This window comes from Megascapheus bottae, chromosome 14 (genome assembly GCF_031878675.1).
Source record: "Megascapheus bottae isolate mThoBot1 chromosome 14, mThoBot2.hap1, whole genome shotgun sequence".
In the NCBI taxonomy this organism is placed as follows: domain Eukaryota; kingdom Metazoa; phylum Chordata; class Mammalia; order Rodentia; family Geomyidae; genus Megascapheus; species Megascapheus bottae.
In genome coordinates, this window is record NC_143522.1 from 10,966,877 (window position 1) to 10,982,245 (window position 15,369).

Genomic DNA, 15,369 nt, shown 5'->3' on the forward strand with positions numbered 1-15,369 from the left:
TAGCACTTGGGAGACTGAAGCACCAGGATCTTAAGTTGAATGCCAGCCTGGGCTACATAGCAAGGCTCTATCACAGAGGTAATAAAGCTGAGCACCACAAGCTCATGCCTGTTGTAATACTAGCTCTCAGAAGGTGGGATTTGGAGATCTGAGACTGGTTCTGTACCAACCCATGCAATAAAGTCCATGAGACCCTTAAACACTCAAAGTGGATCTGTGGCTTAAGCGGCAGCTTGCTAGCTTTGAGCATAACGGCGCAGGCACAGCACCCAGGTTCTGAGTTCAAGCCCCAGACAGGTAATACATAATACCTCCAACAAGATGTGGGAAGTGCCCAGTGCTATTGGATGTCAGGACAGTAGTTAATCCTGAAGAGGAACAGTGAGTCCCTGAAGGATGCTGGTTGGTTTTATGGTATTTGGATGGAGAAAATTAAATCAATGCTGCAATGTAGACAGATGAGTACGTTTTTAGGCCTTTGTTTTCAGCCTGCATTTATTTAGTGGGTCATGGTGTTTGAACTCTGGGCCTGGGCCCTGTCCCTGAGCTCTTCAGCTCAAGGCTACCACCTGACCCCTTGAGTCACAGCCCCACTTCCGGTTTTCTGGTGGTTAATTGGAGATAAGAGTCTCACGGACTTTAGTGCCTAGGCTAGCTTTGAACCATGATCCTTAGATCTCAGTCTAAGTAGCTAGGATTACAGGCGTGAGCCACCACACCCGGCTTGGTTTTCATATTTAGTTGAAGCAGGATGAAATCCTTATAGAGCAAAAACCACCCCCTGTGTGATGCTGGTACCTACCTTTCCTTTGCTGATTAATGTGAGAAGAGTTCTAGAGTCGTCTCCATAGTTCCTTTATAAAAAAACTGATGGGCTGGGCACCAGTGGCTCAGCCCAGGCCAAGTTCAAGCCCCATGACTGACCAAATTAAAATACGTGTGTGTGTGTATGTGTGTGTGTGTGTGTGTGTGTGTGTGTGTGTGTGTGTGTGTGTGTGTGTGTGTGTGAAGCCAGGCACTAGTAGCTCATACTTATAATCCTAGCTACTCAATCATAGTTTGAAGCCAGTCCAGGCAGTGAAGTCTGACTTTTTTTTTTTTTTTTTTTTTTTTGCCAGTCCTGGGCATGAGCTCAGGGCTTGAGCACTGTCCCTGGATTTTCTCAAGGATAGGGCTCTACCACTTGAGCCACAGCACCACTTCTGGCTTTTTGTTATATACGTGGTACCAAGGAATCAAACCCAGGTCTTCATGCATGCTAGGCAAGCACTCTACCACTAGGCCAAACTCCTGGCCCCCCTGTGAGACTTTTATGTCCATTAAACTACTAAAAATGCCAAAAATAGAGCTGTATCTCAAATGGTAAAGCACTAGTCTTGAGCACAAGAGGTTTACAGACCAAGCCTATGCCCTAAGTTCAAGCCCCAGGACTGGCACCAATATATGTATGGTTTTGTGGTCTTAAAACATGACTTTTCTGGAGAAGATTTGTCAGAAACAGCAGTGTTTCCAGTTGTCTCTGGAAAATGCCTCTCACTTGGCCTCTGCACTGCCGTGTCTGAGTTGTGTATGTTTCATCAACAGCAAAGAGATGTAAGCAAGGTGTGATGCATTTAAGAGGAAGGAGTCGCCACAGTCCATGTTCAGCAGGAAGATTCCTTTATGATGGCAAATTTAATACATAGTTCCTAGTGTAGGACCTCGGTCACTGGAGGCAGGAAGGAGCAGGTCTAAGAAGGACCAACCCACACCAGGGCTCACATCACATGGATACTCACCCAGGAAGGACTGCCCATGCACCTCCCTGAAGCTCCGCCCACCCGCCAGCTCAGTCAAGAACTATGTTGCTGTAATTCCTTTTTGGCCATAGACGATAAAACTCCACCCTGATGAGAAGATTGCTGAGCAACAGTCTCTTTCCAGTCATGATAGATATGCATGTCCAAGCTCTTGATGAGGAACATTCTTTCATTTGACTTCTCTTGCAAGAACCAAAGAGAATTATTTTCTTTATGATCTGGTGAAATATTTATATACGCTTAAAAAAAAAAAACAAAACTAACAGTCCATTCTGTGCTCTGTTTCCCTGGAAGGTTTTCTCATGATCACCCCTCCAACTGCTAGAGAGGTTGTATGTCTGGGAACAAAGAATAAGACACTTTAAGCAATAGATTCTAGTGCGACACTCAGAAGGTCATGGGCTCCAAGGGTGGCAGGTGCTGATGTAGGAACAGGGTGTGGCCTAGCAGACACCATGTCAATGACCAGGAACCACTGCTGGTTCAGGTCACCCCAATTCTTTCCTGCTATGAGGGATGCCACGGCACCTGTATTTGGACTTCTCAGGACCAAAGACCTGACCTCAGACCCTCCACCCATACCACCAGTGGCCTGCACGCTAAGCAGGATGGTCTCTGGGTAAAACAGGCTACAACCAAGAAATGGGCATTAACTTCTTGGGCCCAATGGAGCTGTCTTTCTGGCTGCTTCCAGTAGGAGGATATGGGAGGTTTGCTATCTAGGCAGCAGAGGGGAAGGAAAAGACCAGGATGGGGGGGGGGGGGGGGAGGGGGCCTACCAGGGCTCAGAGAGAAGCAGTTTACACAGGCTGTGGATCTGATCTGTGTAAAGACCTGCTATTGCCACTGCCACCTTAGCCCTGCACTGGAGACCAAGGCATTTTCACAGCCCGCGGCAGCCTCAGCACACTCCCAGTTGCCTTTCATTTGTATATATTGAGCTATAGATAGATGAGATTTATTATTCTTAAATGAAATTAATTCATCGGATTCAGGTACATGCCCCTTTGCTGTGAGCTGCTCAATCCCCTGCCCTGAGGGGTTTATGCCTTCGGGCCTGCCGCCAGGCTCACCCCATGGAGGAAAAGTGGCCCCAGGAAGAGGAGAGGACACGCACAACAGGTGACTGGGAGGGCCTACCTCAAATGACTTGTTTCTAACCCTGAGAACCTAAGGAATTGTGAAGGACTCGGAGAGGGAGCTGGGGTTAAAGGTCACCGGGCTTTTTATTGCAGTTGAAGCAGACTCGGACAGGATGATCCCAGCCACGGGAGGGGACAGCCCGGCGGTCATGGGAGCACTCGTCACAGAAGCCCTGTCCGCAGGCACGGCAGTGGTGCTTGGACAATTTGATGCTGAACTCCTTTCGGCAGTTGTGGCAGTGCAGAATCTCATGGTCAGGTACCCAGTAGGCCGGCCTGGCTGCATCCTTCACCAGGCCTGAGGTGGGGAGAACCACGATGGTCAAGACACTCAAATCCACACTGACAAGAGGGCATCCTTAGACACTGGCTTGTGCACCCAGAATCACCAACAGTGCATTTAAAAATCGCAGACCATGCAGATGACACTCCAGGGATGGGTGATGGCCCTGATAGCCACATGCCTACTAAAGGCTCCCGGTAACTGGAATGTACAGCTGTACAAAAGCAACTACAGAGAAGTCTGGCCTGGAGATGAGACAAACCTTCACCCATACCACAGCTCTGCTGAGCACCAGTGAACTAGCAGCTGCAGGATTAGAGGCAGTTACTGCATTCCCCGGGTGCTCTGTAACCTCCAAGACATGAGGATGACAAGAAATAACATGCCCCACAGCCCAGTCTGGCAGATCTTGGCGAGTGAACCAAGAGGCTCACTCACATGTAGAGACAGTCTGCCATGTGCCAAAAGCACTACTTGCCCTGCCAGGTACCCTTGAACTTTGTGACAGAGCTAATCCATCAATCCTTATACCCTGGAGTTAAAAGCTCATCAAGTCATTTTGTGAGCTAGCTCATCCAAACCTCTTTCAAACCACCTCCCTGGAGACTAGTTTCTCCCCCATAGTATGCAAAACTATTATCAGATCTAGCCAACCCTGCTGAACCCTCACTGGCCCTCGTTGGTTGGTTCCCCAAGCAATGGCTTTAATTTTTGCCAATAGTTTTTGCTTACATCTACAGCTGGGGGTGCAACTTTACACAAACTCACAACAGCTTGGCTCCTGCTATAGACTAAAGATCTTCGACATGCATCCATTCCATCTGTGACATCCCTGTTCCCTCCTGCCCTAAATCTAGGCAGGCTCTATGACTACAACAGACTATAGGAGTCTTGCCAGTTTGCAAGCAAGGCTGGCATTATCTGCTTTCTGTTTCTTTGTGGAAACATAAGCAACTAAAACCTTCAACCACCATTGATGTCCAACTACCACTGAAGACGCATATGGAGAGGCCTGGAGAGTACATGGGGAGGAAGGCGGGGCTAACTGACCTATGGACACCTGACATATGCCATCCTAGGAAATGAGAGAGCAACTCCAGGCAGTGCTATTGGGAGCTGTATAATTACCCTTCCTGACTTCTAGACTCACACACTTGTAAGACCTAAAATGGCAGCGGAGAGAGGCCTTTACATTTCAAAATAGTTTGTTATACAGAAATAGATGATAGAGGAGGATGGACTCCAGGAATAAATAGGAAGCTACTAAGGGATCAGCAAAAAAAAAAGCGAATGTAAGTTTTTAATTGATTCCTTTCTGCCCAACTCAATCTAGGTGGACACACCTTTGTGAAAACAGCCCAGGGCACCTGGAAACCCCTCATCCCCCACACACAACCCCCAAGAGAGGCAATGCCAGGCCCACCTAGTGGTATGTCAATGGCTGTCACCACGGCTCCCAGAGTGTTCTGCACCGCCTCGCCCACCTTCCGAGCAATCAGTGTTCCACCTTCATCATCTGCCTGCGCCTCAGTAATATCTGTGGAAATAAAGAATAAAGGAAAACCTGCTGCCTCTTTGTCACTTCCCAAATGACTAAGAGCTGCAGCATGACACTTCTGGATTCTACTTCCTGGACCATTATGCTGCCCTGCTATATTTGTGCTGTAATTTCACTCAGGCCCTGAAATTGAGTGACATCAGCTGTCTTTGACCTCCAACCTTCTAGAACTATTTTGTAAGACTCTTTTTAAGGTCACCAAGAGAGGTTCTGAAGCCAGGTACCAGTGGTTCACACCTATAATCCTAGCATACTTAGATGGTTGAGATCTGAGGATCGGGGCTGAAAGTTGGCTGGCAGGGAAGTCTTTTGAGACTTCTTTAATTAATCACCAAAAAAGCTAGAAGCAGAGTTGTGGCTCATTTGGCAGAGTGCTAGCTTTGAGCAAAATAGCCTGGGAACAATGCCAAGGACCTGAGTTCAAGACCCAGATCCAGCATCAAAAATGAACCAAGAGAGGAGGGGAGGGAGGAAGAGGGGGGGACAGGGAGAGAGGGAGAGAGAGAAAAAGAAAAAGAGTGAGAGAAAGAGAACGGGGGGGGGGGGATTCTGAGACAATGGCCTTGACCCTTCTCAGGACAGGGACTCAGTCTAGTGATGAACTGCAGCTTCCTAGAATTCAATGGCTGTGCATACTTCCTTCCTCAGAAGCACTCCACAGCTCAGGCCAGGCTCATCCCCAGAGAACAGCACCTGCAGACTCGCTGACAACGAACCTAGAGGATGACCAGCCCCACCAGAGGAGCAACTACCCTCGGGAACAGGCGGTGGGTTGGGGTGGTGGCAATCCAGTTTCCCCAAGTGAATGCGAAGAAGGGTGGCTCCCTCTCCACCCTTGCAGCTCCTGCCCCACGTTACCTAACTGGACATTCCTGGCATCGTAGCAGTTGTCACACACCCGTACTGGCGCAGGCCCCCAGCCCCGCTCAGGCACTGGCCGGGTCTTGGATGAGCAGCTGTCGCAGAAGCCCTCCCCACAGGCCCGGCAGTGATGCTTGGTGTCGTTGTCTTTAAAGGACGTCGCACATTTGTTGCAGCTCTGTTTCAAGCCCAAAACAAGAGAGACAGGTAGGACTCAAAAGCAAGCAGAAACTCTTGGAAGCAGGTTTTAGCTTCACCAAACTTTCTGGTATTAAGAGTGATGTGAATGCAGGGGGAGAGGGAGGTTAAATTGCCTGACACAAGCCGTTTGGGATGAAGTCAGATGGACATCTGGTGTCCTAGAGATTTCTGGATCAAGCTAAAGATGAACCTAAATGACTCTTCACAAGGTCTTTTCTCCAGCTCTATGCCCATGGCCCTGAATATCTGAGTAATACTAATTGGTCCTCACTGTTAAGGAAACGAGAATCCACCTCAAGAAAAGTGCTTGGAAAGCTAAGCATGGTGGCTCAAACCTGAAATGCTAGCTACTTGGAAAGAGACTGAGGGATTGTGGTTCGAGGAGAGGTTGCTAAGACTCATCCTGAGCCATGTTAGGTGCGATGGTGTTTGGGGAAAGCACAATGTCTGGGTGCTATAGCACATACCTGTCACGCCCTGTGATGAAAGGAAACAAAAAGCGGAAGAGCACAATGGGACAGCATAGCCATAAATGAGACTATCTTGAAATAACCAACCCAACTCAGTATGCACTGTGTGGAAAACGAACTATGCAACTTGTGGGCAGGGACAGAAGTGGAAAACTAGGGGAAAGCAAAGGAAGGGGTGATTGTCAAAAAAAAAAAGAAACATACTAACTGGAGCTGGTGGCTCACACCTGAAATACCAGCTACTCAGGAGGCTGGGATCTGAGGATCACAGCTCAAAGCCAACCCAGGCACTGAACTCCATGAGACTCTTACCTCCAATTAACCACCAAAAAACCGGAAGTGGTGCTATGGCTCAAATGGCAAAGCACTAGCCTTGAGCTGAAAAATTCAGGGACAGTGCCCAGGTCCGGAGTTCAAGCCCCATGTCAAAAAAATAAAGAACTGTACTCATTACCTGACTTATGAAATGATACCTTAATAACAATGAAATTACGTTTTTTAAATACCCAAAAGGGGATGGTATACTGCTTCAAGAGATGAAGTATCTGAAGTAAAAGTCCCTTCTCTGCCACAAAAAAAAAAGAAAGAAAGAAACAATATATTTGCAGAATAACATAAAAGAAAAGCTATGAACAATAAGGTACCTAGCTGTCTCAAGGTTTCTCTCTTTTCTATTGTCTCAGAGCTAATTAATTGCACTAGGGGAAAAAAAAAATTGCATTTCACTGAACTAGGGTAGCATGTGGCCAAGTGGCATAAGCAGGACAGGCTGTACTAGGAATGCATAGGTGTGTGGGCATATCATACCAGGATCTGGGAATTGGGTCTCCAGTAGGCTGGAGCAATCTGGTCTGTTAGCCAGGAAGTCACAGCTTTGGTGGGCCCAAGGCTGAGCTCAGACACAGACTGAGCCATGAAGTTCATCCCATCCAACAAGCGCTGGGCAGCATTGTTGTTGTCCTTCAGAAACGCATCAGTCTGAAAAGAAAATGCCAGCTCCTTTTATACGCTGAATTAAAGGAGGAAAAGGATGGGGAGGAAAGAAATATCTAGTTGCCAACACCCAAGTCTAAACTCCCAGGCAAGGGAAAATGGAGACAGACCAGAAAGCTTTCTGGCTTATGGGCAATGCAGTTTGCAATTAGTTAGCACTGATATATTCTAATCAAGATGACCCAAAGACTTGATTGGTGGGCAGCTGTTCAATTGAGGACTAACTTTTTCCTACAATACAGAAGGGCTGTGAGGAGCCCTTCCCCCTCAGTTCTTCTGCTACCTGACATCTTTAGGAATTTGATTTCCATGAATACACTAGCTATGATGGGTCTGACTTCCTGCTAGACCAACTCTCTAGGAATAATGATTTCTCTTTTCCAAAGAATCTAGCACAATTCAGGGCATACAGTCGTTTAACAACACATGGTGAAATGATGGATGGATAGACCAAAAGCAAAGTATTCTTCTAATCCAAAGAACTATGAGGAATACAACCAAGGAATAAACTGCTAACCTGGCATGTTGCTGGAACAGAAGAAACTCACCAAGTGTACATAGTGACTTTTTTTAAGTTTCAGAATGGGGCTTTGCTATATTCCAAATTTGGTCTCAAACTTCTGGACTCAAGGGATCCATCTACATCAGTCTCTAAAGAAACTGAGACTCCAAGTACCCATTGTCATACCAAGTGTTAACAGTGATTACAGGCAGAATCAAATTACCAAATAAACTACTGCTTTCTAAACAGATGTGTTTTTCTGACATCTTGAATTCAAAAGTCAAAATGAAAGATTAGTATTTAAGGCTCTCTAACAATTCCACTTCTCACCAACGAATGGTGGGTGATACATACTACAATCCAAAACACTTCTTAGAAAAAATAACAATAAAATTCCCAGGAGGAAAAAAAAAACAAACTTTCTTACATGGAGATGGTCACTAAAGCATTCTCCTTGAAAGTAAAATAAAATCATAAATAGTGTAAGTTTTGTCAAAGACAAAGGTGAATCAAACTATAGCACTGGACAAAATAAACTGCTACAAGGAAAAAGCAGAAAAACAGCACATAAAATACAGGCATGATGGGATGTAGGATGAGGTGATACTGAGACAGAAGGATCACTGAAATCCAGAAGTTCAAGGCCAGCCTGAGTATTTGGGACAGGAGATGGGCATCATTTGACTATTGAATTCAATATGTCAGAAAAACAGATTTGTTTAGGAAGCAGTGCTTATTTGGTACTTTCATTCTATATCAAATGACTATAATTTGATTACATGTAGTCCCAGTATCTCAGGAGGTCCATAATAATCTCTTAGCCAGAGACGGTGGTACATACCTATAATTCCAGCACTTCTGAGCAGAGGAGGGATGATTGTAAGTTTGAAACCTCATCTCAAAATAGATAAAGCAAAACTAAATGAATCAATTGTAACTGCATCTATAAAAACGCATGTATATGAAAAATGAGCGAGGGCATGGAAAAAGTGAAGTTTTATTTGTCAATGAAGAATAGTAGGTTAATTTTTAGCATATTTCATTTAAAGTTGTGTTCCAATTATTTACTCTAGAAGAAATGAAGGACTGGAATAGGAAAGGCTTTCAGACCACTTGTTTTTGTTCTGATACTGGGACTTGAACTCAAGGCCTAGGTGCTGTCCCTTAGCTTTTTAACTCAATGGCTAGTGCTCTACTACCTGAGCCACACACAGCTCCACATCTGACTTTTTGTGTGATTAATTTGACGTGAGTCTCATAAGACCTTTCAGACTCGAAACCATGACTCTCAGATCTCAGCTTGCTAAGTAGCTAAGATTACAGGCATCAGCCAATCAGCATCCATCCCAGACCACTTCTAAACCACTGATCAACTACAATTTATGGCTGATATTCCTTCTAAACAAGCTTCACCTCTCCTTACACACCAATAACTGAATGATCCAAGAGAAAGGAGGAGGAAAATCAATAGAACAGGTCTTACTCCAGGCCACACATGCACGATTTCTGTCCGCACCACTGTATCCACTGGATCTTGGTTGCCAAACCAGTACTGTCGACTCCGATACACCACACCACAGTTAGGACATTCAATTACATACCTACAAGACATAAAAATAAAGAGTGTTTCCCGGCCAGCTGCTGGGGAAACAAAACTCTACATACCTGTTTAGCTCTGTTCTTAAACTTACCCAGACCAGGCATACTTTGCAAGGCCCATCCAGGGAGAGTCAGTGGAAGCAGATGTTTTGGGTACAACGCTGACTTCCTTGCCCCTCTCATAGCAGGCCTGAAACATGAAGCACTCTGCCAGCTTATTCTAGACTCTGGGGCCTCAAACACTCTCCACCCCCCAACTCCAAAAACCATACCTCCTGGGGGGCGGAGGAGGGAGAGATCTGTACCTTGATTTCAGCATCTCAGGAAAAAGTTCATTTCTTTAAAGAAGCCAGTGAAACCCCAAATAATACCAAACTAAATAGCAGCCCAGGCCCCAAAACCAAGCTCAAAATGATACTACTGTCACACACAAGAGAAATCCACCAAAACCAGTTTCCTAAAAAAACAATTCTGGGAAAAAAAAAAATGAATGGTTAGTGTATATGACCCTTACATTTGAGTTCAATGGAAGCTATTTTAATAAACCAAAGGAGCCACAACAATCATGACATGTGAGTTCTTTTGGTTATAGCTGAGAAGTTCCAAGTATTCAATTTGAATGTTCATTCTTTAGGGTGTTACAAAGGGTAGTCCAAGACAACCCTGCCAACAGGAGAACATCTAACAAGGTGGCTGTTAAAGGAAGGAGAGGTACAGAAGACTCACTTACCTTGCAGGTATAAACCCGGTTGTCATATTGGTGGGAATATCTGCAGCGGCTCTTTGCTTCATGAGGCACTCCTTCCTTCCCATGATTCATGCTGTTCTTACAGCCAGCCCTGAGGAAAACCCCAAACTGACAATCAGATGACTAAGAGCCAGTGTCACTTGCCCAGAAGACTTTGATCCTGAGCCAGGCACAGGCCTGAAACCAGACCTGGGTACTGACTCGGCTTCATTGCTGAGCACAGAGCGTTTCACGATATTGCTCTCTGATTGCTGTAATCAACAGCATGACAAAGGTAGAGCAACTACTACCTTGTTAGGGGAAAGGCAAAGAGGAATCTCTTGCAAAACTGACATGGAGGGGCTGGGAGTTTGACCTCGTGGTAGAACGCCTGCCTAGCATGCACGAAGACCTGGGTTCGATTCCTCGGTACCACATACATAGAAAAAAAGCTGGAACTGGAGCTGAGGCTCAAGTGGTAGAGCTATGGCCTTGAGAAAGTCCAAGGACAGTGCTCAGGCCCTCCCTGAGCCTAAGTCCAGGACTGGCAAAAAAAAAAAAAAAAAAAAAAACTGACATGGAGGAGTCAAAAGACACCAACTTAACCAGAGATGAAATCTGAATGCAGCTGGGAACCAGTGGCTCATGCCTGTAAACTTACCTACTTAAGGTTGAGATCTGATGCTCCCGGTTCAAAGCTAACCTAGGCAGAAAAGTCCTCGATACTCCTTTATCTACAATGAACCACTAAAAAGCCAGAAGTGGAGCTATGGTTCAAGTGTCAGAGTGCCAGCCTTGAGTAAAAAAGCTAAGAAACAGTCCCAAAGCCCTGAGATCAAGCCTAGTACTAACACAAAGGGAAAAAAAAAAAAAGGTTTTCTGAGCAGATCTTAAGAAACTAAAAATCCAAAAAGGAAAAAATGGAAAATTAAGCCAGGTACTGGTGGCTCACTTTCATAATCCTAGCTACTCAGAGGATTTGGGTTCAGACCAAGTAGGAAAGTCCAGGAGATTCTTATCTCCAATTAGCCACCAAAAAACAAGAAGTGGAGCTGAGGAAAGAAAAAGAAAAAAAATATCCTCAGGGACAGTGTCTAGGTCCTGAGTTCAAGTCCCAGGATTAGCACAGACACACACAAAAAATTAAGCCAGAAGAGGCTGCCAAAATGCTAAACAAAAACTAATCCTCAAATCTTGGCAGCACATTAAAGGGAGGCCTACACTAAATGAGAAAAACTCAGCTAAACAGTGAACTTGGCCATCCTGACAAGGCAAAACAGAGATCACAACTTTAGAAATTCACTGTGTAATAGGGAAAACTTTGGGAACCCTTCTGAGGCTCAGTTAGAAGTGAAAAGTGGTGACCCAACAGTGCTTAGGCTACTCATTCTGGGTTCAGAGGGTTAGCGAAAAGGAAGGTAAATCACACTGGCAACTAACATTTCACTCCTCTCAAGCTCAAGTCTCCAAAGTCATCCTTAGTTCTCTCTAGTCTACACTGTAAAATCTTAAAGGTGGTTTTTCCTCCTCCAAGATCAGAGGTAGTTTTAGTACCAGCATGCCACGTACATACAGGCTTCAATGGCAAAGGCCATTCATGACAGAGGTGAGCTCAGAACAAAGGCAGTGTTCCTGATCAGCATCAAGGGGAGTGGGGGAGTTTCTGCAGGACAAGGGACTATAATCTGACCTTGATGCTTCCTTTAAATCCCCAGTGCCTAACAGACAAGTCAGACTGCAATTTAATGGCTATCAACAGCTTAAATTAATACAGTAATCCTTAAGGTGTCATTCTGAAGCAACACCAGAGCATCAAATGGGAATCTGTCAAAACTGTGAAATCTCAGGTATTTCCTCAAACCTACTAAATAAGGAAATTGGGGGGAAGGGCCCAACAATCTGTTTAATCTACTCATCTGGCTTCTCTGACACACACTCCAAATCTGAGAATCATCCCTCTATAACAAAGTAAGAGTCCAAAGCTGTCACCATCAAACATGTCTGAGACTAAACATCTAGGCCCCACCTACACCTGCAGATTCAGAATCTGCATTCTAATCACCAAAGCTGAAGTTTCTTAAGTTCTATGTTAGCATTCCCAATCTAAGCTACATAAATGAATCATCTGAGCAGCCTTTGAAATACACCAATGTTAAAGTCACACCCCAGATCCTTAAATGTTCCCAGGAAAATGTGCTCCAAGCATTTGTCTGCATAATGTAAAGAATTATCTACAATCAATACCTATACCACAGTACTCTGAATATTAGCTGAATAAATATAATACTTGGAGTAAATGATCAGAAACAGTGGCTAAAAAGAAAAAACAGGCAAACCAAGGTTTTTCTTTTCTTTTCCTTTTCTTTTCTGTTGGTCATAGGGCTTGAACTCTGGGCCTGTCCCTGAGCATTTCAGCTCAAGGCTAGCACTCTACTACTTGAGCCACAGTGCCACTTCAGGTTTTCTGTCAGTTAATTGGAGATTAGGAGTCTCCTGAGGCCCTGAGTTTGGCCTAGTGGTAGAGCACTTGCCTAGCATGCACAAAGACTGGGGGGCTCAATTCCTTGGTACCACATACATAAAAAAGCTGGATGTGGTGCTGTGGCTCAAGTGGTAGAGCGCTAGCCTTGAGGAAAGCCCAAGGAGAGTGCCTAGGCCCTGAGTTCAAGCCCCAGTACTGATCAAAAAAAAAAAAAGTCTCATGGACTTTGGTGCCAGGGTTGGCTTTGAACCGAGATCCTCAGATCTCAGCCCCCTGAGTAGCTAGGCTTACAGGTGTGAGTCACCGGCACCTGGCTCAACCAAAGGTCTTCTATAACAAATGCCAAACTGAAAACTGCTGTGTACCTTTGAAGCCCTTGCTAACTGTGGTCCCCAAACCATCCATATCACTTGGGAATTGGTCAGCAATGTACCTGCTAAGGCCTCGGCCTCATCACTGCAATTTTATCCAGACCCCGGGTGACTGACCGGCACACCAATCTTTCAAGAACCACTCAGCCTCTAATCCCAAGGTGGGTGATAGGCACAGCGTGGGCTCACTTACCCACAGCTGAGGCACAGGGAGGAGCAGGTGAAGTACTCATCTGGAAAAAAGGAGCTGTGCGCCATCTGATCATCAGGGATCTCACCGCTGAAGCGGTCACTCAGAGCCTGCCAAGGAGAGAAGGTGGCAACATGAAGGCCCTCAGCAGTCTGTGCTTCGCACTTCCTCTCTTGCCTTCCCAGGTCCTCACTGCTACAGCATATTATAAGCACCAGTGTGAAAGAGGGACTCCAGTAACTTCTGTTCATTGCCTTTAACCTTGACCCAACTTGTGTCAACTCTCACCACAGAAAACCTTGGAAAGAACCAACCCATTGCCCAAGAGAGCCAAAGTAAGCAAAATAAATGATCTTTCCTTCTTAAAACTTTGGAAGTTATAAACATTTCACACACTATTTTATTCAAGAGCATCATGAATACTAACTACTATCTGTTTTATCTATGAAACTGGATGAAAACACTGAGTCTCAGGAGGACAAGAGCCAAGAATTGAGCTCGAAGTTTCCTGGGCTCCTTTCCCAGTCCACTTGGGCTTCACTAGGCCAGAGAACTATCTCAACATAGATATAAACATCAGCCAATATAACAGGGAAGAATTACCACAGTGTTCCAGTTATTTATCAATAACACTAGCCTAAAAGGTGACAAATGGCCAAAGTAAATGCCAAAGAGAAAGGTAGAGAAACAAATAGAAAATTCCCTGTTGTCAGGTAGGTTCCATTTCTACTCCTGTTTCCACTCCTTAATTTATATTCAAAGTAATTCAGGCTAATAATAGATAAAGGCTTTCCTGGCTTAAAAAAGTATTTGATGCATGCTAGGTCAGAGTTCCTATCAGTGCCTTGAGTCTGAAGTAGCCAAGCACTAGACACCGGAAGAAAAGGGAAAGTAGCCTAAACTAAAAGGGCAAGATAGTACCTCCTTCAGTGAAAGGAAAGAACAAATTTTGAAATGGGATCTGGTAAAAGTACAGATTAAGAGTTTAAACTTAAGCCATAAAAAGAGTTTCAATAAGAATTTATTTGGGGCTGGAAGCGTAGCCTAGTGGTAGAGTGCTCACCTAGCATGTACAAGCCCTGGGTTTGATTCCTTGGTACCACATACACACAAAAAGCCAGAAGTTGTGCTGTGGCTGAAATAGAATGCTTGCCTTGAGAAAGCTCAAGGACAGTGCTCTGAGTTCAAGTCCCCATACTGAAAAGAAAGAAAAGAAAAATCAGCTATAGGAAGATGCTTATGTATCTAATGACAGAGAAAATAAGGAAACAAGTAACTAAGAGGTGTAGAAGCTGCTACAGAGGGTACACTGGAGAGCAAAACATGGGGGGTTTTTTAGCCCCTGAAATTTACTTTTAGTACTTGTTTTCCTGAGGACAAATATCAAGTTTTAACATGAATTCAGTAAAGGGATAAATTAAGAGGAAAAGCTGCCTCTAGTGAACATAAATTTGTAGGTCAATAATGTTGACAGTATGCTTCCTGTTCCAACCCAAGGAGCCCAGGTTAATTCTCTAGAAGTACTTTGGCGATGTGGAGGCATTTCAAAGAATCTTAGCGCTTGATATGCTCAGTCTTTCCATGGCCCTCATGCAGTTGGAACTGCAAGCATTTTCTGCTGCAGGCAAACGGTGGCTTATGCTGTCCAAGACACCAGGAATTTCTTATGACATCAGAAAGACAAGAACTCTGATATAAGCCACCTTCTGATGCTGGGTAAGGAAGCAAGCATGCCACTTCTTTCACAAGTCCAATCTGACAGTAATGAACCAGACCTTTAGAAGCTCAGAAAGCTTTACAAGAATCAAGAGTATAAGACTATCATAGTATCTGGGTGTTTTTTTTAATTGATGATAGTGCATTTCAGATTCAATAATAGGGAAGATCTGTCCTCTTTTTTCTATAACCTGTTGTTTTTTTTTCTTTCTTAGAGCAGACACAAGCTTTCATCAAACCCATATGCTTTTCTAATTATAAATTTCCAAACCTAGGGATGAAGCTCAGTACTATAGCATTTGTGAGATTCTGAATTAAATACCAGTCAGACAAACAAGCAAAACAATTCAAATCTCACATTATTCCATGGTTTCTTGGGCTCTCTTCCTCCTGAGGTGTCAAAGCTGTGAGGGAAAGGCAAGGAAGGGCCTCTCCTGAGAGTGACTGTAAAAGTATTTGAAGCAAATCTGGAGAC

General features: G+C 44.7%; 1 protein-coding gene across 4 annotated transcripts in view; it reads right to left on the reverse strand.

Moving 5' to 3' along the window:
* Zfyve1 (zinc finger FYVE-type containing 1) overlaps window positions 1-15,369 on the reverse strand; it is a 67,137-nt gene that overhangs the window by 8,022 nt on the left and 43,746 nt on the right. The window contains exons 4-12 of one of the 4 annotated variants that reach the window (XM_090344414.1): window positions 13,182-13,288; window positions 10,139-10,247; window positions 9,501-9,598; window positions 9,293-9,410; window positions 7,122-7,292; window positions 5,641-5,821; window positions 4,648-4,761; window positions 3,018-3,239; window positions 1,779-2,137 (exon numbers count right to left, since the gene is read on the reverse strand). In XM_090344414.1, the coding sequence (XP_090200540.1) occupies window positions 2,121-2,137; window positions 3,018-3,239; window positions 4,648-4,761; window positions 5,641-5,821; window positions 7,122-7,292; window positions 9,293-9,410; window positions 9,501-9,598; window positions 10,139-10,247; window positions 13,182-13,288 (1,137 nt within the window). In that variant the 3' untranslated portion in view covers window positions 1,779-2,120. Of the gene's footprint in view, window positions 1-1,207; window positions 2,138-2,939; window positions 3,240-4,647; window positions 4,762-5,640; window positions 5,822-7,121; window positions 7,293-9,292; window positions 9,411-9,500; window positions 9,599-10,138; window positions 10,248-13,181; window positions 13,289-15,369 lie in introns of those variants that run through there. The other 3 variants (XM_090344413.1, XM_090344415.1, XM_090344416.1) reach the window with 3 other exon arrangements.